The sequence below is a fragment of the Neophocaena asiaeorientalis genome, unplaced genomic scaffold (genome assembly GCF_003031525.2).
Source record: "Neophocaena asiaeorientalis asiaeorientalis breed wild unplaced genomic scaffold, Neophocaena_asiaeorientalis_V1.1 scaffold635, whole genome shotgun sequence".
NCBI lineage: Eukaryota > Metazoa > Chordata > Mammalia > Artiodactyla > Phocoenidae > Neophocaena > Neophocaena asiaeorientalis.
Window position 1 is genome coordinate 2,015,671 of NW_020174929.1, and position 25,661 is coordinate 2,041,331.

Here is a 25,661-nt window from a genome sequence, read left to right on the forward strand (position 1 = left end):
TTTGTTTTCTTTGCTGGTTAAATAAAAAAAAAAAAAAAAAAAAAAAAATAGGGAGGGATACTGAAGAAAGTGTTATCTAAAGCTGTCTCCTGTGCGTCATTTCACCTGAGCGCTTAGAAAGTACCTAACAAATGTGGCTTGACCTTTCAATGGGACACCCCTGGGCAGGTGACAGATCTCACTAGAAGCAGTGACATATCCCTGGCTACGCCCCCCTCCCCAGCCACACACACACCTTCCCCATTTAAATGGTTCTCAGGGCAACACCACAGACCAGCCCCAGCTCTGACTGACCTGCTCAGGGTGGTAACGGAAAGTTAAACAACTTTGGTTTCTCAAAGACTGACGAATGATTCTCTAGCCAAACAAGCTACCTACGACGAGTTCATCTCACAAAGTTCCCTACATAAATGCACTGGCTCTGAAAGCAAGTGGCTTAATTGATAAGCAGTTCCCAAAAGATCCAGAAAACACTTCAGAGTCTTCCACCAACCTATACCATAAACAAACTCTTAGAACACCGTGAATGAGACAAAGCTTTCAAAGAAACCATTTGGCTAACACTGAGTGATATACACGCATTTCTTTGTGTTGTTATTTTTTTTTAATCAACCCTTAAAATGATTCAAAACTGTTGCACTCCTTTGAAATTATAACTGCTTGTTCTTCTATTACACAAAAGAATTGTTATTCCATCATAAACTATATTTTCATAGCTTTTCCAGTAACATCTACCACAATGTTATTTTCTTTAAGGCATAGTCTCATATAATTTCCAGTTTCCTTTTCAGCCTTAAGCATTTACAAGCATTAATTGGTACAAAAATCACCGTTATTGTGGTGTAATGTACACACAATAAAACACTCCTATTTTAATAGTATACATCCATGAATTCTGACAAATGGATATGCCTATGTTAACAACCGTGATCGGGATCTCTAAAAGGAGACAGCTATATCATCCCGCCACAGCTAACTCACAGGCACAGCAACGCAGACCCAAGCCCTTGAAATGCAAGAGTCCCCAGAACAGCTCCACTGGCAGATGGCCACATGGTGTCTCCGTAAGCACTTTCGGTGCCCAGGGGTGCATGAATAAGACATAGCCATTCCATTTCAACAGCTACAATCCTGTGTGCAAAAAGTGTTCTCCTCAAACGTAATATCTGCTCACCTAGAGCACCACAAAGTTAAAAGGACATAGACTTTTGCCTTTTAGATATTTATACACAGACACTCTCTCCCTCTCTTACCCACCCTGGGACTTCTCCAACGGAAACTGCTCCAGTGGTTTCCCAAGGCTTCAGGAACCCTCTCCCATCTGGCTCACTCCTCCCCAGAGCCCTCCGGTGGGTCTCTTCAGCAGCCGTGGTGTGTGATTTGACCTGGGCAGAGGACTGCAGCAACTCCCTCCTGGATCTCCACTGAAATATTTGCTCAGTGCCCAGCATGTGCCAGGCACTTACACATGGGTGAGACTCTGTACCTGGTCTCAGTAAGGTCACATAATTCCATCAGTGCAGCCTAATTCATGAATTCAATGATTGTGTCAGGGCTCATATTGAACTTGGAATGAATTAAAGTTTATATACATGGCAGTCAAGGCAGAGTCATTCCTTCCACCCTAAGTCCAGAGCTCTACAGAGGCCCCTGTTTGCTTTTATTACTTTGCTTTTTGCCTTAGTCCAATAACCAACAAAAGAACTCTGGCAAGATATGAACTATTGTTAATACTAACGTTTAAAACTTCATAGAGAAATGAAGGTGGTCTCTTTTTTCTCCTCTTTGAAATTAAAAACAGTTTCTGTGTGAAGAATGAGTTAAGCTGTGTGGTTTCACCTATGGTGATAAATGCATCATTTAAACAAAGCCAAGCTGGGTTCTATTATTTCATGGTACCAGACAGTGTGACAGTAAATGAGGGCATGCATTTTCTTTCTTTCTTTCTTTCTTTTTCTTTCCAAATTGCAGGTACTTTTCCTGACAAACTCTATTTACCCTTCAGCACCAAGTGCAGACGGTACCACTTAGGTGAAGACTTCCAGATTCCTAGACAGAGGGAGGTACACCTCTGTCTTCTCTCCTCTGCTCTCAGCTCATGGCCATAGCCCATTGCTGGGTCACTCACCTGTCTTCATGCCTGTTTAGGGTGACCAATTATCCCCGTTTGTTGGGGGCCTGTCCTAGGTTTAGCACTCAAAATCTCCAATCCTAAAAAGCCCTCGGTCTTGAGAAAATCAGAAAAATTGGTCACTCTGCCATGATAGTGATTATTTACCCAAATAGCCATCATTTATGTGCCCAAGCCAAGAACTTCACAAATGTTACCTTATTTTTCTAATTTAAAACAACACTAAAAGTAGTTACAACCATCCCGTTATACATGAAAAGAGAGGAGACTGAGAGAGGTAAGTACCTTGCCCGAGATCACAGGGGCACCCGAAATTGAATCTAGGTTTGCCTTTGTCATACCTCACCCCGTACTGCCATCTTAGGACCCAGTGGCAACTCCCCACAGCAAGCTCTCAATAAACACCACGGACTCAGTAATCACTTGTCATCATCCTTCGATCACTCAGCATCAGTTAACATGTCAGTGATGGTCCTCGATAAAGCTACCAGGCATTAACAGGAGGGTCCATGTGATAGGAGGAACATATAAAAAGCACATGTACATATGCTGCTTTTAACTGGCTTTTATGCAAGTGCCACACGCAGAACATGCTGGAGATCTGAATGCCAACAAATTCAACGTGCCTCCTGTCCCCTCACATAGGTAACGTGGAACCATTCACCACCTGCCCACTTAAAACACTTGGCTGCGTACAGAAGAGAAAATCCAACTGCTTGGCCAGACCCCAGGGCTGTCTTCAGGTGGGACTTCCTGAAGTAGTGGGACACAGCACAGCGTGCCAGGAAGACAGGCCACACTTGTCAGCAAGGGGGCCCTCCTTAAAGGTCGGCTTGCCATCTGTTGACACTGGAGTGTGGGAAACACTACTTACTCCAACACCCTCCGGCCTGGTATGGGTTACATTTGAGAATCTAAATACTCACTGTGTGCACTCCCCCACCGTATTATTGTTTTTTACATTGTTGTGGCTGTGACCCTCATGACCACAAAGAATCCCCCCCCCATCTTTGGATGTCAGACTTCTCTTTTTGCCCTAACCAAGCACCAAATTCTCAGTCCAGGATCACAAGGGTTAGGAAGCAACCTCCCCACCCCACCCCCAAGTTCGAAGAAGTGAAACTGTGTGGACCATTCCTCCCTATTTTAAAATAGGAGTTCTAGAGGGAGCTCTAGAGAGAACTCAGGAGGGTTCTAAGAACGTGGGGCCTGAGGGGCCCACGCCCAGCATGCCCACCTCGAGCTGCCATTGTATGGAGATGCTGCCGAGCTATCTCTCAAGGTCCTCCCGAGGGTCTCCGGAGCCTGGGGAGGGGCGGGCCTTCCTCTCTGGGGGTGCCGTCTGGCTCCCCCGTGACGGGGAGGGGGAAACTGGGAGCCACAGCTCCAAGACCCGGCGCCACATCCATGGTTAATCAGTTTACCTGAGATGTGTATTTGGGCGGACACCCCTGGGGCTCTTCCCCAGGCCACCCAGGGTCTGAGGATAAATTAAAAGCTCTTCAAAGCCTGGACCCTTCTCGGAGCCAGCCCAAGACTGGAAACCTGGGAGGAACAGACTTTACTCTTCAAAGTGAGAACAAATGCGAAAGGATTTAGCACTTAGTAGGTAGTCAATAAATGTTAACTTTGTTGCTCAAGTCTGGGCTTCCCCTCCCCTACAAGAGTAGTCTCCATCCAAGCCCGATCCCGTCCCTTCCTGAAATTCCACAGGACCAGAGGTCATTTGCATTTTGAACTAGCGTTGCCACTTCCTTTCTCTCTCAGCCTGAAGCGCCGAAGCCCTTCCTCGGACTTCATTTTGTTCATCTGTAAATGGGAGCAAGGGGCACACGTTTGATGTCCTTCCCAAGTCTGACGTTCAAAGAAGCTATTAAACTTGTGCCCGTTACGATTGTAGTTTCTAACCCCAGCCCTCGGGACCGGACGAGGCTGAACACTTGGACCTCCGGCAATGTCTCCACTTCAGTCGGGCATTATAAAGATGCACCTCTGGGCTTCCCGCGTTCCCGGACACCGAGCTGGAGTGCGCTTCCAACGCAGCCCTGGGCACCTATGCCCCGCCGACCAGCACATGGTCACAACACGCTCTGGCCCCGAGGCACCCACCTGGCACTGATCCCAGTTCAATCCATCTCCATTGCTAGGGTCCCTCATTTGTTCCCGGTGTGAACTCCCCGACAGGAAAATCTTCTGCCACCCCGAGGGATCCTCCAACTGGCCCGCCAAATGGCCCAGAAGATGTTGGGCCCAAGCCATGTAATCAGTTCCCTGCGGAGGACGCTGAGCAACGGCCGAGAGAAGGTGGGAGCAGAAACCCGGTGCTCCCAGCGCTGTGCAGCCGGCTCGCCCGGCGGCCTCCGCAGTCACCTACAGACGGGTGCTGCCGGGGCGCACGTAGACCCAGACACACCCGATGCCCGGGGCCACCCTGCAGTCGTCTCTCCCTTTCAGAAAAGGATCTAGAGGGCAGGCCCGCCCTCACTAAACGGAATCTGGGTTCCGTGGGGCTGTGACCTTCACCGCCACTACCGCCCGCCCTGGCCGCCAGGTTCTGTCTCCCAGTTTGCTTTCCTTGGAAAAACTCACGTATCCCCTCTATCCCCTGCCCCCGCCCCCGCATACCTGTGAAAAATTATATGTCCCAAACAAGGCTCAGAACTACCTCTGTTCCGGCCCCGGACCGCCCGGGGACGCGCGCTCAGCACTCACCGAGATTGGGGTGTCGGGTTGCAGGGTTGGCCAGCACGGAGGAGGGCACCCGCGGCGTGGGCACGTAGACCGGCGAGGACGCGGCGCCTGCGCCGTGCATGAAGGCGCCCGGGCCGCCCGCCTCGTAGGGGCCCGGAGGGGGGCCGTGGTTGGCGGCCATGGCCAGGCTCTGGTACATCGCCCCGCGCGCTCGCAGCGTCCGAGTCCTCAGGACAAGGATCAGTGCGGGGAGAGAAAATAAAAATACAAAAATAAAAAGACGAATAATGTACAAGTGAGGGGCTGTCACAAAAATGAAGATCAAAAATCAAAGGTTAAAAAAAAACACACACGAATCCTTCAAAAATATATACGTATTAAATCCAGCATTGAGCCAAAGACTCTAGGCTCTGGTTTACTCAGGAAAATCCCAAACTGAATTTGCGGTTGTTCCCGGAGGTGGTGGAGGAGGGGCCGAATCCACTGCAGGGACTGGAGGTCGCGAAGACGCAGGGTAGCGCCCGGGCGCGGGCAAGGGGCTCCAGCCGGGGTCACGCGGCCTGGCCTGTCGCTGCGCGGCACCGCCGTCTTCAGGACACCCCGGCTTGCGGTGCAGGGTGCGGGAGGCTGGCTCCAAGGCCGAGGGCCGGGCTGGCTCCTTTCCTCCGAGATGCAGCCGCGTCTAAAGAGGGAATGACAAAGAGGGAAATAAGTTCATCCAGAGCTTCCAGAGCCCATTTCCCCTAAACTTGGTTGCTTCTCCCGCCCTGCAAACAAAATCGCCACTCTCGGGGGCCCAGCTTCGGAGGCCACCCGGCTCCGCGGGAAGCTATTCTGCAGAGGCCGTGGGGTCCGGCTGCCGGAGGGAAGCCTCGGGGAGGGGCGATTTAGAGACCCGGGGCTTCCCAGTTATTGGACATGAAATTACTGGTTATGATCACGCTCATTTTTTTTTTTGTATTGCTTGTCAGGAAGGACTTTAATTTTACCCTATTTCTAGCATATTCTTGTCACAGTATTTTAAAAGTCCAAGGGTTTCCGGTTTCCGCACAGAACCTAGACCTAAGAAATCTCGCCCCATCTCCTCTGTCCCCCCACCTATCCCCAACTGATCCTGGCCATGAAAGAACTTTAGATTGCCCATGGAAGACAAGGACAAACTTTATAAAAACCAGCAGCCTAAGAAATTTTTGTTTGCAATCTTTTTTTTTTTTTTTTTAACTAGAGGCAGAGTCTAAATATTTATAAGTGAGCACAGTGTCTGCTAAATCTCGGTGAAAAAGTTTGTGGAATCTGTTATCCATACGCTATATCACGTGGACATCAAATCAGACAAGATACACGTTTCTCGCAAGTAGTTTTATTTCGGAGATTTTGCAGACTGGATATCAAGAAAAGTAAGAGGAATGTACAAAGTCACTTTACAGAGCTACAGTACTCACTGAACCATTCCAATTCATCGAACGGGTTTTTCATATGGAATCACTGATCCACCCACATATGGAATCAGAACACCAATGAGACTGCTTGGGGGAAAGAACAGTTTGTAGGACTTGATTATATCCTTGTATCCTGTGTTTTTATTTCACCAGGCAATTTTTCTGATAAAACTAAGCACTACACGTTCTGAAGCACCTGCTTAGCTCCAGGTCATTTTCTCCACAATTCCACTAAGTAAAAGTGTCTCTCCTCATTTTACAAAAGAGGGGACTGAAGCACCGAAAAGTTTTGAAACTCCTTTAAGATCAAAGTACAATTAAAGGGGGTAGGGGACAGGATCTGTAGAACTCCAAGGGTTTAAGGCTGTCCAGTCCATGCCCACTTTTCTCCTTAGGAGAGGCAGCTACCCTTAACATTTTTTTTTTTAATTGCAGTAGTAGACTTACAGATATATTAACTGAACTATGTACTAAATCCAGGCTCTGCCGCTTACTGAATGAATGACTGTAGACACATTTACTTAACCTTTCTGTGTCTCAGTTTCCTCATTTGCAAAAATTCAAATATTAAAGGTAACTATCTTGTATGGTCATTGCGAGGATTATAAATTAATATATGGAGAGCACTTATAATAGGGCCTTATAAAACTTTTATAACAGGCACAATTCTATACAATTGACTATTACTTTTACTACAATGTATCATGAGAAAACGCTTCAGACGTATTATGTACTATAATAAATGGTCATCTTTATTCTTGTAAAAAAATTCTGGAAAAGGAATGTCTAATACATACTATATAATGCTTTTAACCACTTTTGCAACATCACTAATAATAATAATGTTATAGCACAGTATTATACAGTCATGTGTTAACTCCTAAGTGGTTTATTATTTGCTTTCAAAACTATACAATAAGTTATGGGTTTAGGGAACATTTCCTTCCAATAAGAAGTTTAGTTAGAGGATGGATATTTAAAAAGTTGACCTGAGATCACCAACTTTCCCCTTTGAAAATGAAGGTAAAAAATTAATACCTATAGGAATCTCTGGGCTTCAGTAAGTAAATACACAGGTTTACCTTAATAAAATATTCGGTATTTGATTTAAAAATCAAATAGCTGACCTATTTCATTGTATTTTCTGGAATACTCCTACAGTTCTAAAACAAATGTCATAAGTTTCTTTTCTCAGATAGCTGCAGGAAAGGAAGATTTATAATTTTGTAATCCAATTTCCAATATACATACAGGTGCTAACTTAAGCTTTAAAATGGAAACGCTGAAAACGCCATAAATCTAACATCTGTCTTTATTACATTCTCTGCCTTTTTAAATGGCTGATACATTACCTCAGAGTTGGATTACTGAACAATAGAGGGGGAAAAAATACCCCTCTATACCTTTCTGTTAAGACAAGAAATGAACTACTCCCTTTAAAAGACTCTTGCTTGTTTCTGTAATTGACCCTCCTCGCAGGCCATCCCGGGAGGGAGCAGAACGAGCTCCTGAGAATGGCAGAAGATGTCTGGCCTTGCTGTGGGGATCCGGGCTTATGCCCCAGTTTTCCGTATCCTGCTCATCACCCATCCCAGTTCACCCAAAATTCACAAGCCAGACAGGAAAGCTTTCTTCCTTTTGCTGACTGAGCTCAGAGTCCTTTTCTGATCTACTTCTCAGAGCGGAGAGGATCGAGAGCGTCCTAACGTTCCCGTGCATTTACAGGTCGCTCCTGCTGCTTCGGTTCAGCTGGCGCCTTCGCCCTCGGCCTGCTGCACAGAAAACTGTCACACCCGAACGCACAGCCAAGCCGGCAATAACGGACCTGGTCGCTGCGGGGGACGTGGAGATCCAGAAGTGGAGGGGGGAGTATCACCCCGTCACCCCAATAAAACCTTTCTCTCTTTAAAAGCCTGAAACCTGCTCTTGGCTGCAGTTCCTTTTCTGAGAAACACAGGAAATCCTTCCCCGAGGCGCTTTCCCAACCTTCCCGGCAGCGCTGGCCGCGACTCCCACCGGCCCCGGGACTCTCACCACCCTGTTCCCCCAATCGCAAGGCCCCTCATTCTTTCAACCTGGTGGCAGTCTACCACCTGGGCATCCTCCTCTCCCCTGGGTGACCCCCGCCCCCAGCCCAAAGCCAAGAGACATAATTTCGTGGACCGGGGTAGCTAGCCGTGGCCAGCTGAGGGACATCACTGCTCTCCGCCGGGTTCCCGCCCTCAGCCAATCCCACCCAGAAGCAGTGTGGGTTTAGTCCCCTGGACCCCAGATAGGAAAACTGGGAGGCATAAAAAGTGCGGGCGCTCAGCAGCTATTCCCGACTTCGGAGCGCCTCCCCGGGGCCCGAGGCCCAGTTGCGCCGCCTCCCACCGCCTCTCTGTCACCCACGGGCGACACTCCTCCGTCTGACTCCCTTCGTGTTCGAGCCACCGTGCAGCCTGTGCAGGGTAGTCGGTCAGGGGGATTTCTCGCGGCCACCATCGCCACCCAGGCCCAGGCCTGCGAGATGCAAACAAGGTCTGGGAAATCTGCACGCGGGGGCGGGGATTAAACACGTTCAAGTTCACACAAAAAGAATCCAGAAGCACTTCGAATATCCCTGTCCGCTTTCCCCCCAAATCCTACTCTGCTTTGACGAAGCTGCTAAGCCAAAGGAGAGCCGGCTTTGGGCAAGGTTAGGGAGAGGGGGATGACCAACGTCTCCCTTCCATCCGCTGGTTACCTCTCTACTCCCAAGCAAACAAGCGCGGAGGAGACGGGAAAGAGCAAGGAGAGGCGCGGGAGAAGCCTACCTGCAGCGGCTCGAGCTTCCTGGAGGCCGGCGCGCGCTTCCCTGGGCGCCGCGGGAGCTTCGGCGGTGGCGGAGCTCTCGCAGCCTCCCTGCCGGCCGCCTCGGAGTCCCCCAGCTCGCGGCGCGGATCCCCTCGTCCCAGCGCTCCCGCTCGCCGGCGCTGACTGGCCCGCGGGAGTCACGTGCAAGGACAGGGGGCGGGGGTGCGCCGCGACGGTCTGCACCTCCGCTGGGCGCCTAGCTGCGGAGCTGTTCATAAAACTCCCCTAGCAGGCAAAGTCCAGGCGCAGGGATCTCCTCGGAAGACTCCGAAGTGCGACCGCCGGGGCGCGCGGGCTTCACCCACCGCCCTGCCTGAGGTCGATTCGGTTTGCGGTTTTGCCCAGGGTCAGCTTTATTAACGAGTCGTCTCTCTCCCACCTCCTCCCCTGCCTTCCACCTCCTCCCTCCTCCCCACGCTTCCTGGTGGTCCGGTTCCAGCCGCGGCCCCGGACGCGGGGGGCGAGGGGCGGGGCTGATAACGGGGAAGGTGACCTCTTGGGCGCGACCCCGGCTCGGGTGTGGGGCCCTGGGTCACCGGGGGTGCCCGGCTGGTTGCAGGGCTCCGGGTGATAGTGGGTAGTGGGATTCTCCTAGCCCCAGATTCTGGGGAGGAGGAAGAGACACCGAACTTGAGATTGCCCCCCTCAATCAGAGCGCGGACACCTAAGCCTCCCTTTCACCTTCGCAGTAGCCCGGGGTGTCGGCCAGGCTCCTGCGCTCAGTTTTATGTTCATGCAGATAAAAGTGCACGCTTTCAGGGCGAAGCTTCCCAGCCCCCGCGGCCTCCTCCCTTCAGATCTTTGCGTTTTCTCTGCTGCCTGCGGCGCCGCAGCTCCAATCCAAGGGACTTAGGGACTTGGGGAGCTCGGCAGTCCAGCGGAGTTTCTCCGCCGAGAGGACTCTTCCAGCGGCCTCAGCCCCCCTGCCTAGAGCGGGGACGGGGAGGGTGGCAGGCCTGAGTTTGGAGTCGGCGTCAGTGCCTAGAGGCCCCAGCTCAGCGGGGCTGCGAGCCGGAGAGTCCCTCAGACAGGTCTAAAGGTTAATAGAGCAATCACAGGGCCCTATTACCGCGTAAAAATAACCCATCGATTACCGCAGCCTTCAGCTCCAGATAACAGCCGGCCGGTGGCTCTCAAGCTTTCGGTTAAACTTCCCCCCATCCCCCATAAGGTCGCGTTTCTCTCCCTTACGCAGGTTTCTCATACCAGATTGGAGGGGTCGGGAGGGGGCCGGGGATACCACCCTGAAAGAAACCTGTGCGCCTCCGAAGTAAGGGTACGGGCGAGACCCGCTTCCGCAGTCTGTAATCGGTCGTGGATTCCCGGCCTGCGCGAGGGCAATCCGGGCGCTGAGGCCGAGGCTAGGACGCGGGGCTGATTGGAAGGAAACCCCCCAAAGGGATCGTGGCCAACTCGTGGGGATTCTCAGGAAAATCCCGGAGGAAGGACTGAGCGCGGCTGCGCGGGGAATTCTCTTCCCCGAGCTGAAGGTGCGGAGGTCCAGAGGGGCTCAGGCCGAAGAGAGAAAACTGAGGCGCCCGGCAGAGCGGCGGAAGGGCTGAGCGCCCGCTGGACTCACCGACGCCGCTCCCTGGGCCGCTGCCCGCCTGGGCCCCTTCGCGCCCGGGAAGCTGAGGGTGGCGTGCTAGGGGTCCCTTCTCCAGCTTCCTCCAGCTCCTCGCCAGCGCCTTGCAGAATTTGGGGCTGCAGATCCCAGGCCTGGGAACTTAAGAGGGAGGTGGTCCTGGGGATCCCGGAAGCTGGACCTGGGTAAAGGCGGTTTCGCGGGGACACTCCGACCGGCGCACTTTCTGATGCAGCCGAGAAGGGCACGCGACCCCTGTGCTCTTTGAAACGGGTCCTCCTTCCCCCTGGGGTGAGCGAGAGAGCCACGAAGCCAAAGGCCTGCGCCAGGGCCCTACGAGGGCTTTCTGAGGAGTTGCAAGGCTGAGCTCGGAGGAGCAGGAAGCTGCCCCGGCATCTCTCTCCTCCCTGGGAATTTGTGGCTCCAGCAATGCCCCATGTCTCAGAGCTGCCTCCCGCGCGCGACCCCCAGAGGGCGAAAGGGTCTGAACCTGGAGACTGGGCCTTGGGACTTAGCATCTGGCGGAGCGGCCATCTGAGCGTCCTCCGCAAAGCCAAGGACGCGGGCCGCTCCCACGCGGGCTGCTACCTTCGTAGTGCCGGGTCGGCCGCGGCGCCAGAGCGCGTGTGCTGAGGGTCGCAGTAGCTGGGTGACCAGCGGCCAGCCTCGCCTCACTCCCCCCCCACAGCCTCCCGTACAGTGGTGGGGGCAATAGCAGGCCCTGCTCTGCGTGGCTGTTGTGAGACCCCTGATGGAAGAGACTGCTCTTTCTAAGCGCTTCCTTTCGAGGAACCCCGGATGCACCAGGGGGGCGCTCCTGGCCAGCCCTGCGACAGAGCTCCTTTACCACTACCACCGACACACCCCAGCCCCCCAGCCCTGTCCGCGCTCTCCTGGTGGGCTGAAGCCTGGGAGTCCGTCAAAAATTCCTTGCTTCTAGGAAGATGCCTGGAACCGAGAATTTTGTGTCTGTGTTCTGCGTTTTCCCCTCCCTTTGGGCCCAGCGCCCCAACTTTCTCCCCAGAGGGCTTAGCTCAAGGACGGTCCCGAGAGTGGCTGGCGAGCGGCCCGCTCTTTTAGGGTGTTTCGTTTTCCTTCGCTCCCTCCCTCCTTCCTTCGCTCACCCCCTCCCTCCTTCTTTCGCTCACCCCCTCCCTCCCTTGGGCGAGGAGGGAGCAGCCGCGGCCGCCGCGCCGTTGCCAGGAGCGGAGAGCATTTCAAGGCCTCGCTGGCCCGCCGGCTGGAGGAGGTTTATCGGCTGCCACTAAGTTCCCAGGCTTCTCCCTCGCTCAGGAGGCCGCTGGGAATGGAGTTGGGGATGTGTGTGCGTGTGGTGTGTTCTGAGGTTCGGACTCCTGGCTATTTTTAAGGAGATGTCTCTGGGCTGGCCTGGGATATGGCCCAACCCCATTCATGCTCTCTTTCCACTTTTCTTTCCCATAATCTACAAGGAAAATGTAATACTGTAAAGTCTTTGACCTCTTTTTTACTAAGGGCCTGGGTCTAATGAAGTGTCAAGTCGTGAAATTTAGACAAATAAGAATTACTAAGATGTGCTATTCGATTAAAAAAAAAAAATCTCTCCAGGACACAAGACTAAGTTGCCGGAAATTTTTGCTCCATTAAATGGCCTCTGGGACTTGAGCCGGTCCATACCTTACAGACGTATTTGTAGGGCAGGACATGGAGTACAGAGGAATCGGAACTCTAGTTCCCTGAAAAAAAGTTAATAAACAGTGGACGATGGGATTCACAGCGACAACAGCGACGGTCTCTCCGGGCGGGGTTCTCCGGAGTCCCTGGCGGGACCCAAGCGGGCTTGCTTTAAGCCGAGCGCAACGCCGGGGCCACAGTCTCAGTTCTGGCTGGTGCGGCCGCCGGGCACCCTGCGGAAATCAGCCTCGGCGGCCGCCAGCCCTGAAAACCAACGACGCCTGAAAGAACAGCAGGCCCCCAAAGTCTTCTAATCGGGAGCAAGAAACCCGCAGAGAGACAGGACCGGGGAGGGCACTGGAAAAGTCACCCCTTGTCCTGTGTAACGAATTCCTCCGACATGTAGACGCATCTCTGCGAGCTTGTACCTTAGGGCTCCGGGACAGACAGGCAAAGGGACCCGCGCTGAACGTTTGCCGGCTCCTGTCCCCACGCGGCCCTCCAATTCCCCCGCCGGGCCTGGCGCCGCCGGCACGATTCCTTCTCCCTCTGCGACAGTTGGTCCTCACTCGCGGGGCCCGCACTACGCCCAGAGTCACCCCACACCCCACCCCGCGGGTGGAGCACAGAGGATCCGGGTGTGGAGCAGGGCCGTCGCCCGCGGACGGAAAAATGGAGAACGAATTAAGCTGCGAGGCTAGTAGACCTTCTTTCCCTCCCGAGCCCCTGTGCCTTGGCAGCGGGAATTCTTGGGGGGCGAGGCTAGAGACCCCCTCCCCGGGAACCGAGCTCTGCCCACCAGGAAGCGCTCATCAGCCTCCTGCCGGTGGACGTGAGGAGAGAAGTCAGCCACGCTTCTTAATTCTGTCTTGCTTGTAAAAATACTACTCGGTGCTGCAAGGCGAAGCCATGCTCTGTCTCGGAGACCGCAAACGCTTCCTGCTGCTTCCGGCCCTGAGGACTAGAGTTTCTGGCACACCCTACCATATTTCCAGATTACAGAACACTTTCAAATTCCTTTTTTTTTTCGAGGAAACAACAACATCGCCGCGCTAGAGGGAGGGAGAGAAGATGTTCCCATCCTCATACAAACGGGAACTAGGAGACCCAGAGAGGTTAAGACACTTGTTGGAGGTGGCAAAGCCGGGGCGCTCTGCAATAGGTCTCGAATCTAGATTTCTGAGTCTTAGTTCTTTCATCCATTCTACTTATTATCGAGTTTTTATAACGAAACGCTTTTTAAAGCCCTCGTTTTGCTTTTCAAATCTTTCTAAATTTCATTTAATGAGGACGTCTGACATTTAAACATTAAAATCAAGTTTAAATAAAACAGTTCGTGTCTCATAATCTAAGAACCCGTGGGAAGGGAAAGAAAAGGAGTCTCCACGTTTTCACCAAGTTCGGGAAGGATGCCAAAAGCTTTCTGAATGGGGAGGGCATTCCTCAGGTCCCGGGGCAGCGGAGGCGAGAACTGAAACCCAGTCCAGGCGCCCGCAAGTCCGGGCTCTGCCGCCAGCGGGTCGCCAAGCACCGGGCGCCCTGCGGCCAGGCTGACGCCCTAGCGTTCGCCCCTCTACCCTCGCCCAGCCTGGCTCCCTCTCCCCTCCAAATCCGAGGACTTCGGATGGGGGTGGGGGAACAGCAGCAAGCGGAAGCTTCCGGTACCCACTGCCCAGGCTGCACCGAGACCCGCTCTGGGGCTGCAGAATCTCCGAGCTGTCCGGAGGGGCCCTACTCTTGGGGACCGAGGCTGTCACCTCCAGGATCTCTCTTGGTGACATGGGCCCCATTCTTTCCCTTGTGGGTTCTCCCTCCCTCCTACCCTGTTAGGGACTTTTGAAGCTGCAGCACTAGCTGCACCCATTACACAGCAAGAGCACGATAAATGTTCTTGGAATACATAAAATGTGACTTTGCTTAATTCCTAGCTCTTCTGTTCCCCGGAGTTACAAATTCGTTTATCTGTGGTTGCTTATACACACCTCTTCCTCCCACACACACCCCAGAATGTAGGCTCTATGAGGACAGCAGCCAGGGCTGGCACATAGTAGATGCTCAATAAATGTTTGTTAAATGATTACAATTACAAAAGGAGTTGCTAATAGCATCTCTCAGGGTTGCTGGGAGTTGGAGAAACAACACTCCCTTCAAAGGCGAATGCATCACCTGGCACACAGTAGGTGCTTAGAGTCACCACCATTTCTCAGAGTAGGACCCTGAGGCCAGGCCCAGGCCAGACACGGAGAGGCCCAGTCTGAGTCGCTGCAGAGTGTTTATCTGCACCGCCACCTACAAATCTCTCGCCCAAATCTAGGCTGCCTCTAAGGAAACCGGGAGTCCCAGGACTCTGGGGTCTGCAGGAAGAAGGGATTTCCAGGCGCACAGTCAGGATTTTGGAGGTCGAGTTCAGCTAGGGACCTGGTTAGGCGCTTAGGCTGCGATGACTGGACAGGGAGGCTGCCCGGTTCCCTAGGACAAAGGCTGACAAGAGACGCCAGGTGTACCATCTCCCGGTGCGGACGGCCCAAACCCGTACCTTTTGGAAAGCTGGAGGGACGCTGTCCGACAGCAAGACCGAGAAAAAAAGTGAGGGAGGGATGGCGAGAGGCAGAAACAAGAGAAAGCAGAGAAAAGGAGGACAGAAGAAGGCAGGCAGAAAAGACAGAGAAAAGACTGGCTTGAGAACCCAGAGGGACAGGATTTGTTCATTCACCAATTAACTCATTCATCCAGTCATTCATCCTAATTTTACTGAGCACTTACTCAGTGCCAGGGACTGTCCGAGGCGCTGGGATTCAGCATAGAACAAAACAGAGAAAAATTCTGCTTGGGGAGCTTACATTCTATAAAAGGGAGACGGAGAATGAATAAGTCAGTATAGGCTTTTAGGTGGTGTGAAGTGTTATGGAAAAAACAGAGCAGGGGAAGGACAGGCGGAGAGCAGAGAGGAAGAGAGACCAGGGGAAAGGCGGGGTGGGGGGGGGGGGGCGTCAGGGAGGGGGGGGGGGGAGACAGAGACGGAAACACAGACCCAGAGAAAGAAGAAGAGATAGGAGTCAAGGGACCAGGCGACAGAAATAGAGACCGAGAGCCCCAGGGAGACGGGAGGCCAGCGAGAGAACTGGGAAGGAAAGGCCTGGGCCGGATGAAGGCGAGGGGACCAGACGGGGCGAGGTCAATCCCGAATCGCACCCCGCTCCCGGGAGGGCTGCGGTGTTGACGGGGACCCAGCGGCTGGAGCGCTGCCAGTCCAAGACCCGGCGCTCATGTCGGGACTTGTGGAGCCACCGGAGACGCGGTGTTCCTAGCGCCAGCTTGGGTCGGTTTCCGCACAGGCCGCCCCCAGCACCCTTCCCCGGGCCACCGAGCCCGAGGTGACCCGGAGTTGGGGAAGACGCCCAGGCAGGCGCCGCGACCTGGCGGCGGAGCGAGAGACAGGAAAGTGTCAAGGAAGCGCGAAGCCCAAGTGCGAAAACAGCTTCTCCTCCCTCGCCTCCACCCCCCAGCCCTGGAAGCAGAGCCCGCCCGGGGCATCTCCCAAAGCCGCGGCTGCGGGGCTGAGGGCTCTAGGCCCTGCGGTCCTGCACGTGGGGGAGGACCCTCTCTCCACAGGCCTGGGCTTCCCTGTAATGGACAGTAAGGTCGCTTACAGGCCACCACCGCTCAGTGGCAGCAGGTGCCCAAAGAGAGTGGGCTGCCTTCTCTCACACACCCCTGGGCGCAAGGAGGTATTTATTACTCATTTGTAAATGATCAGTTTCTTGCAACAGCAGAAGAAAATGGGAGGCATGGAGCTTCCAACAGCTTGACCTACCTATTTCTGTCAAAAGGCTATTTGCTGTATTTTGACCTGAGTGAAGAAAAAGACAGCAAGATCCCTGGCATTCCATTTCTCTTCGCTAGTTTCAACTTTCCCATACATGCTCCTGTATCTGCCTGTTTGACTGAAAGACAAGGATGTTCTGCCTTTAAAGTCTGCTTTCTTCCACAGCCCCAGGCCCTCTTTAGCAGAGGTGCTAATCCACAGCAAATTGCCAAAGGGCAAGGGACTAAAGGGAGAAAAACCCAGAGGCAAGAGTCTGAGTGAAATGGAATAATCAGCACCTAGATGGGAAGAGCTGGCAGGGTTCCACTCTCGGAGGGGCGGAGCTGACCCCAGGAGCCTCCGCTCGCTGCGCCCGCCCCGTTCTCCCTCTCCCGTCTCATACCACCTCCCACTGGGGCTGGAACCTTTCCCCTGTGAGGGGAAGAGTCCTTGCGCCCCCAGCCTAGGAAGTCTCTGGAGATGTCCCGTTCCCATAACCCACACTCTGCTTGGGGATGGGGCAGGGGTGGGGTGGACGGCTCAGAGGAGATAGAATAAGACACAGCCTTATCTGTCAAGAGTGATCGATTTCATAATCACTAGGTGAGAAATTGGTCTTTATTCCACTCCAAAAGCCCTGGCTTCTCATTCTCTCTCCTCGCCTCTTCCTCCCCCCCCCCCCCCCCCCCCCCCCCCACCTCTACATAAGATTGTCAGAGACTGTGACATTCCCATCCCAAACTCTCTGAACATGGCTGCTCAGCATATGAATTATTTGCGATTTGCCTCAGGATAAGAAAAGCTAAATGTAAGTTGTGTTTTAATCTATGGAAGAGGATTGCTGGTATCTTCACACTTACAGTTTTTACTCCTAATAGCCCCAAACTGGAAGCCACACAAATGATCCTCAACTGGGAAATGGATAAACAAATGGAGGGGAGGCCATGCAAGGGAATACTACTCAGGAACAAAAAAGAATGAACTACAAATACACCCAGTGACGTGAGTGAATGTCAAGTGCACTAGGGCTGCATGAAAGAGGTTGGACTCAAAAGACTAAATGAACCCATTTGTATGACATTTTCCCAAAGGTGAAACCATAGGGATAGAAAACAGAGGTTGCCAGGGGCAGGGGTTTGGGGGAGAGGTGACTGCAGAGGGGGAGGAGGAAGTATGGGGGGGTGTTGGAGCTAGCCTATAGCTTTTTTTTTTTTTTTTTTGCAAATGTTCATAGCAGCTTTATTTGTAAAATCCCAAACTGAAAATCCAAATACCCTCCACCAAATGAAGAGACAAACTGTGGCACATCCATGCCATGGAATACCATTCAGCGATACATACAACATCTTGGATGAATCTCCAGGGCATTATGCTTAGTGAAAAGAGCCAGTTCCCAAAGGTTATATGTTGTATTATTATTCCACATATATAACATTTTTGAAATGCAATACATTGTAATTACTTGTCTTTTTCAGGTTGATTCTCCTTCTCAGGCTCTTTGACAAAACCATCTTTATAAATCAATAGTTCAAATGATTTTGGCAGTTTCCATCATAAGGAGTGTGTCATATTTGGTTATCAAATCCATCTTGCTGTGACCTACACCCAGTACCATTATATCATAGATTTTCAAGGGGCAGAGAGAATTCTAAACACCAACCATAACTATCTCCAACATACAGATGAAAAAACTGAGGTTCAGAGAGGGTAAATGTTTTGCCCAAGATTACATAGCAAGCTCCTAGTATCAGGACCACAGAGATATCCTCAGTCTCGGCAAGAACTCTCCTCTCCGCTGTTTCACTCCAACACTTCTACTTGGGTGCAGTGCCACTGTTTTCACGGTTTTCCTCCTACTGCCCAAGGCACTTCCTTACCTTGTGAAGACACCTCTGCTGCTGTCAGTCAGGAGCCTTGCTGGAGATGCCAAGTGAAAAAATATGGAACTAGTCTATATCTTGATTGTGGTGGTGGTTATACCATTTGTGTGTTTGGCAAAACACATAGAACTGTACCCTAAAAAAAGTGAACTTACTGTATGTAAATTTCACCTCAATAAATCAGACTTTTAAAAAAGCAGGGGGTTAAGAGTATTTCTGGGACAGGAGAAAATTCTTCAGCCCCTATTCTCTCTCTCTCTCTCCACACACACACACACACACACACTCCCATCTCCAGTCTTTAGTGAGACTTCACATCCCTGGTACATGATTCACTCCCCCCTAAAATACTTCAGAAAAGTGATTTCTATATAAAAGAAAACCTTGCATCTCTTCTAAAAGGATCCAGTGCCCAAGGTTGGTCCTCCCTATTGCAGGAAGGGTGACTTCCCAGGGAGTGTGACTTGTTGTCTCATCCTGAGAGTCCTGGAACCAGGTAGCAGAAGCTCAGAAATTGCTAAGTCACTTCAACCACACTGTTGCTCCCCCAGGCAACTGGCTGGCAACAGATGGAGAGCGGGGAGACCCAGCTGGCCAGAAGCTAGTCAGTCAGAGGAGACTGGGTTTTGTCCAGCTGGTCCCATGAGGTAAAGGAGACTGGGTTTTGTCCAGCTGGTCCCATGAGGCAGGAATATGCCAAGGCCTGGCCTTGAGAGAATGAGCTTGCCCCTGAGAGTAGAACTATACTTCCTTCAGTCCATTTGGTGAAACGTGGCCTTTCCTGCACATGATCATATTCAGCCCTGCAACAGTCCTGCAGGGTAAGTTGTTTTGACTCTGATTCTTACATCAATTTTCATTACACTCAGCTGTAGTTCGTGACCTGCATGCGGAAGGGCTACCATTGCAGATAGATGGTAACTGGAAAAAAAGTGTGTTTTATGCCAGATAAAACTACACGTTGTACCTGTATTTACAGAAGTCATGGTCTAGTAGACATCGCAAGTGAGCCCAAAGCCACTGACTACCAGGGCCATAGGATGGCTCTGCTACCTTTCCTGCTCAATAAAAGTGGTGTGTGTGTGTGTGTGTGTGTGTGTCTGTGTGTGCTCATTTCTACCCCTTCCAAGAGTTGTCGATAATATCATTGTTTTTAACTCTCCTCAAACCACCGTGGTCATGGAGGAAAAATGACTGTTAATGTTAACAGACACCCATTGGTCTTTGGCTTTAATCTCATCCTGTTCACTTGAATGAAAAAAACAACAGCACTAACAAACACAAAACACCACCATCAACGAAAACGGAACAAAACCCCACAGAATACTGTTTCCTGTTAGAAATAAAGCGAACAGATTGGCTTTGTCTATTTCCCTCTTACTCTCCTCCCCATCCTTCCAAAGCTTGCTAATGAAGCACTGGAAGAACCAAAAGGTGGGAAGGGAAGGGAAGAAGTAAAAAGCATGCAGGAAGCCACAACCAGGAGAGCTTGTGGCAGGTAGCGTTCTGGGAAAAAAAGAGGGGACTCTGGGGGCCAGAGGTAAATCAAGGGCCAGTCTCTCTCTCACGAAATGAGACTAAACACCATGATCTGAGAGTTCCTTCAGCCTCGATGTCCTCCGAACCTTAATCATTTGGATTCCCTTACAAGTATTGCAATTCTCCGTAGCAAACACCTATTGAGTGCTTGCTGTGTGCCAGGCACCATGCAAACTTTGGAGATCTAGGGATGAACATAAGTCGCTACCTCCAAACTGGTTCAGACCAGTGAGAAAAAGAGCCCTGCAAACAGGCAACGGGAGAAAGTGCTGCAACAGATAAGTTAGAAGAGAAACCATGTTAATTCCTTGAGGTGAGGGGAAGGAAGAGTACATGGGAAGAGGAAGTAAATGAACTCAAGGAACTATATTATTTTTATATGTAGGTGTCTCCCCTCCATACTTTTGCCTCATTTACTGTTCCCTTTCTAGACCTCAGCGTGCGCGCGCACACGCGTGTACACACACGCAGGCGGCGACCTGGCTTGACTGTTAGGCACACCGAGAACCTACAACACGCACGACTTCGTCCATTTCACACATCTGATGCCAAACACGCATATGCGTCGTGGGTCCTACCCAGTGCCCATGTGGTCGGCGCGTGGGCTGGGAATCGGGGGGTCAGGAGACCTGACCTCTCGTTTGCATCGCCACCGGGTTGCGTGACCTCAGGCATGCCCAGTCCCCACTCTGTCTCAGTTTCCTCATCTGTGAAATGTGTGGATTGTGCTAGATCATTTCTAAGCTCCCTTGCGGCTCTTTAAAAACAAATGAACACGTTCTTAAAAGACACTGGGATTAAGAGGTGGAATAAAGTCAAATATTTGTTGATGGATAGAAAACGCTGCCTCCGAGTCGCGCGGGTCTGTTTTCGGGCTTACGTGGAGTCCGCCCGGCTCCCTGGTGACCGCGGGCCTCTCCCGGGTCCCGCTCACCCGAGGGGCCGCCGGCTCCCGTGGCCCGCGCCCGTCCCCCGCGAGGGGTGCCCTGCGCCTCTGGCCGCGCGGGCCGGGTGATGGATGGCAGCGGAGCCGGCGGCCTGTCAGGCCTTATTGATGAGGTGCGCGCCGACGGCCGCCGCGTAACCCGAGGCGGCGGGCGGCGAGCAGGCCGCGCCCCGCGAGGCTGGACTACGCCGCCGCCAGGAGTGTCTCGTGCAACACAGCTTAGCAGGGGAAGAGTCAGTTTTCCGGGCATCACTCACGCCTGCGTGAGGGGAGCAAAATCAGGACCCCGGCGAACATTCCATTTGGGTTCGTTCGAATTTTTATATAGTGATAGAAAACAAGACAGGTAGATGAATAAAAGTCAATGCACCTACATGTAAAGATGGTAAGGTTCCAGCGTGGAATTCCCCCTCTCCTCCATTTTTGTACATTTCTGAGGTTTCAACTTCGCTTTTATAATAGCGAAAAACACTTCACTTGCTCGGCTTGAAAAGATAGGATCCAGCTTAGCTCATGCTCAACCTCCCGCTCACTTTCTCCCAGTTCCACGCTCCTCCATCTTGTCTTTGCCCCGTTTTAGAAGAGCAGCTGTCTGAGCGCCAGACGGACTGCAGAACTAGGGCAGGTGGCCTTACCCCTCTGCCTTTCTAATGAAAGCCCCCAGGGCCACCTTCTCTGTGGGTGACACTCATGTGGGGATCGTGAACATAGTACCTGCAAAGCACTTTCGCTTAGTGAGAATTAAAGAAGTAAGTCAGCCCTGGAGACAACTTAACACGAAGTGCTAAAGGGCTCAGATTTTTCCTTTCTCCATTCTCCCCACCCCCGCCCCAGTCTGAGTCAAGGGCTAGTTCTGACAGGGCTCTCATTCTTAGATACGACCTAAGAACTGGGAAACAGGTAGTCTTTTCTCTGGGGCACCGGACGGAGAGCCGAGGGAGGGATCCCAGGTGGCCCAAGAGACTCCCTGCAGAAAGCAGCTCAGGCCAGGGGGTCGGGATCTAGGGAGCAGGTGACTGGTGGAAGCTCATTGATCTGGAGTCAGGAGTCTTGGGTTCTAATCCTGAATCTGCCACCAGGTGAGTGGCAGGACCACAGGCAAATTGCTTAATGTCTCTCTGCGCTTTAGTTTCCTGTCTGTAAGTGGCAGAGGCTGGGTGCTTTCCTACACCAACATTTTGTGACATTAAATCTCCCCAGGTGGATATCTCCAAACTGTGCCATTCTGTTCCTCAAAAGGTCCTATAACAAGGGGCTCACTGCTGGTCCCACACAGTGGAAGGGTGGGAACACCAGACCTCTAAGTCTGAACTCAGTCTTAGCCACAGATAATGAGCAGGTTCAGTGAGGAACACAAAATGTGAGGCCCATCTGCATGTCTAAGATAAAAGGCTTGGACTGCAGATAAAACTTCAGTCCATTCACTAGGCAAACGTTTACTGAGTAACAGCTACCACTGGGCACTTACTATATGTAGGCACAGTGCCAAGTACATTTCATGGATTGACTGTTTCATTTATCTACACAATCACTCTATTCCCCCATTTTACAGATGAAGAAACGGAGGCACAGCACTATTAAGTAACTTGCTGAGCTTAATATGTGGCAGACCCAAGGTTTACAAGCAAGTAGTTTGATTCCAGAACCCAAATACTGCCACTGTGAACAAAGCATTGGTACTACGAGGGACAGAAAAGGGAAAAAGCAAGGGCTTTCTTCTCACATGTCCTCCGTTCAATTAAAACACATTTTAAAAAAAGACTTCAATTCCCGGAATCAATTCCTTCCCCTCCCCGCCCCCCGCATCTTTTCCACAGGCTTTAACACATTGTATTTCATTTTAATCTCTCCACGTGTCCCCCCGTCTCCATAACCCTCTCTTCCAAATTTCAGTCTTCTCAAGGGCAGAAATCTTATTTGATAGCTTTGTATTTTCCATAGTTTCTAACACGTAGTAGACGTTTCTAAAAGTTTGTTGAATTGAGTTCAGAAAATTGGACTTTCCGGCTCATCCTTACACAGTGTAAATCTCTGTCCTTTATGACTGAAGATGTAGTACCAGGGATGTGGCGGAAACACATGTGCCATGGTCCCTTCCACTGTGCAAACATAGAGAAGCTCATGTGCAGAAGGTGCCACGTGGTGCCTCACCAGCACCTCAGCCCCCGTTGAGTGCCCCCGTTGGGGGGGTGACTATGGGCCCAGGTACCTTTGGCCTCTTTTTGACACTGACACTGATACGGAGAGCTGGAGTTGCAAGGGGGCTTGGGATTCTGGTCCAAGCCACTCATTTAATAGATGAGGTGATTAGGACCCAGAAAGGGCTACAGGCTTATCCAGAGTCACACAGCCATTTAATGGCAGAGCCAGTAGTAGGTGCCTTGAGACCTGGTCATACCCCATTTTTCCATTTCAGTATGCTGCCTTAGGAACTGATAGCTCCCCTCTATAAATCTGAATCCCAAGGCCAAGCTTTCCTCACCCTGGTGCAACCACCAGGGTGAGAGGATTAGCGATAAGGCACACTGAGCTCTGGGGTAGCCAGAGTACGTGGTGAGCACTGCCACCTCCATCTTTGCAGGGAGGTGGAAATGGTGATCAGGGCTCAGCCCCGATGGGGGTGGGTGGGGGAAAGAGGCTGGAGTAAAGGGTCTCAGTGAGTCATAGACATTTAAAACTAGTCATTTTAAGCCCCTCCTAGATGGAGGACAAACCAAGCCAAAAGAGGCATTTGGTACATAATATATTTCTGGACAATAGCTTTCAACTATCCTCATAAATATTCCAGCCTTCAAAATAAACAAAATAAGGCAGCAAAGTTGTGGACGGGGTTGGGGGGAAGGCATAATGGACAGGGTTCTGGACTTGGTCCTTGTCATAACCCTCATTGTTTCATGGGGTGATCCTACGTCCAGTTTATGCCCAATGTCCTGAGTAATTATTCGTAATACACAATTCACTCATGATTTCACATACACTTAATGGTCACCCTTCATCACTTGGACTCTCTAAGCTTTGGTTGCCCCATCTACAAATTAAAGGGTTTTGAGTTAATATCTTGGAAAATGCTTCCATTTATGAAGGTGGGGCTACAAGAGGAGCCTCACAGCGTCTTTTGTCTGGGCAGCTGAGAGCCAAGTCACTTTGGATTTGTGACTGCCCTGTTATTGACAATGACCTTTGGGCCTCAGGTGCACCACTGGGGAGCAGATATTGATTTTTTTTAAATAATAAAATAAACCAGTCCTTCTGAATAACAACATGAGAATTCATGAGCGCTCACCTCCCAAATCCGCAAATCAACTGTTAATTTTATTCATTTTCAACATATGTTACAAATATTTTAACTGCTGTTCCCACCCTAGCAGATCCCCTCCATCTCTTCACCAGTTTGTTTGTATTTAACATGTAGCTGAGTGGAGGAAACAAGGTTTTTGGATTGGGTTCTTAATTGGGGCAGTCAATTCACTGTCTTTTTTTTTTTTTTTTTCTGCCTGTGATGGTTCCCAGCCCTATTCTCATGATAAAGAAATGTTGTTGGGGGACAAGGTCGTGGCAAGGACACCCTCTCCGTGTGCTCCTTGTTGTGGCTACCCCAGCCGTCAGGCAGTCTCCCTTTCCTCCTATTCCCACCCACACATCCCTTTATACCGGCTGACTCTGAGGTTCAAGTGTGTGTGTGTGTGTGTGTGTGTGTGTGTGTGTGTGTGCGCGCGCACATGCAGAGCTTTATTTTGTCACTTCATTAAGCTTAAACAGTCCTTGATGGTTGGAGTAGTATTTAATCATTCTCCATACCTCCCACTGTGCCCTGCATACAGTAGGTGCTCAATACACACCCAAAATAATGAATTAATGATTGAATGCCTCTGGAGGCCAAATATGGACTTCTGTATAATAAAAGTGCCTATTTGTGAAATACACAAATTTCTTTCTTCTTTCTTTCTTTGTTTTTTCCTTCTTTCCTTCCTCTCTCTCTCCTTTCTTTCTTTCACATTTCAGGAGACCTGGGGTCCCAGCCACATTGTAAATGTATGGCTTTACAAACCACTTTATTTTCACTGTTTTGATCGCACATGTGTGGAGGCTCTCAAACTCCTGTTTCACTTTATAACTCGCACCTTAGAGAGGCTGGATGATAAATGAGAGATGAATAATTCCTTATTGCTACTTATCCGCTGAATCTATAAACTAGTGTCAGCATTTATTCAGTTAGGTTTAAAGCTGTGCCTGGTATACTTATTAACCTGCTTAAAATAAGCCATAAAAATGGGCTTGGTATACAATTGTTTTACCTAATTTTTTAAAATGACATTGGTCATATCCCACTAACTCGTGGGGTGACCTTTGGCAAGTCACTTAACCTCCGCGGGCCTCACCTGTAAAGTGAAAGGTGTGTGTGTGTGTGAAATCAGCTTTAAGAGCCTTGCAGCTCTGTCATTCCTTGATTTCAAGATTTGCAGAGGAGTGAATTAAGGGATCCTCATAACACCTATTACAGCAATTACAAATCAGTTCATATAGATCATCTCAGGAATCCTCAGCATATTCCTGGAGGGTGGGGAAGGCAGCACTTACTAGGTAGAGTAGGGCATTTTGAGTTTTATTCTGTTACTTATTAGTCGTGTGACCTTTGGCAAAGCAACATCTCTGAGTCTCAGTTTCCTCATCTATAAAACGGGCATAATACTCTAATAATATCCACACTGATTACCCCAAAGAACAATCAAATGTGAGGATCCAATGTGATATGTATGTGAAAGGACTCTGATACATGCTATTCCTTGTCCGCAACTTACAGACGAGGCCATCGATCAAGGTACTGTTTGTTTAATCAGTTCGTAGTAGGGTCAAGGGAAGGACAGTTTGATCTCTCTATTTTGATTACACGTGAAAATTATTTTTAAATTATATAAAGGCTGAGCTCTTAGGATACTTCCCTGGGGTCAGTGTGTGTTCCAGAAAACCCCGTGCCTGATGAGGCATTTCTTAGAATGCTAAATGGCAGAGTGATAAGAAAATCAGCCAATATCTACTGGCCCACAGACCGAGGAACTCCTAGGTGGTAGAAAATAAAGCATTCTGTGAAGGCTTTGGAAATATGCACCCTTCCCAGCTCTGGTTGTCCTAACTTCTCATACCCCTTGCTTCAGGATA

At 50.8% G+C, this 25,661-nt stretch overlaps 1 protein-coding gene across 1 annotated transcript in view; it reads right to left on the reverse strand.

Annotated features, from left to right (window-relative positions):
• The window catches only part of GATA4 (GATA binding protein 4), a 48,007-nt gene extending 42,986 nt beyond the window's left edge, over positions 1–5,021 (reverse strand). Inside the window, exon 1 of the mRNA XM_024761390.1 lies at positions 4,844–5,021. Within this exon, the coding sequence (XP_024617158.1) occupies positions 4,844–5,021 (178 nt within the window). The remainder of the gene's footprint in view (positions 1–4,843) is intronic.
• Positions 5,022–25,661: the final 20,640 nt, after the last annotated feature.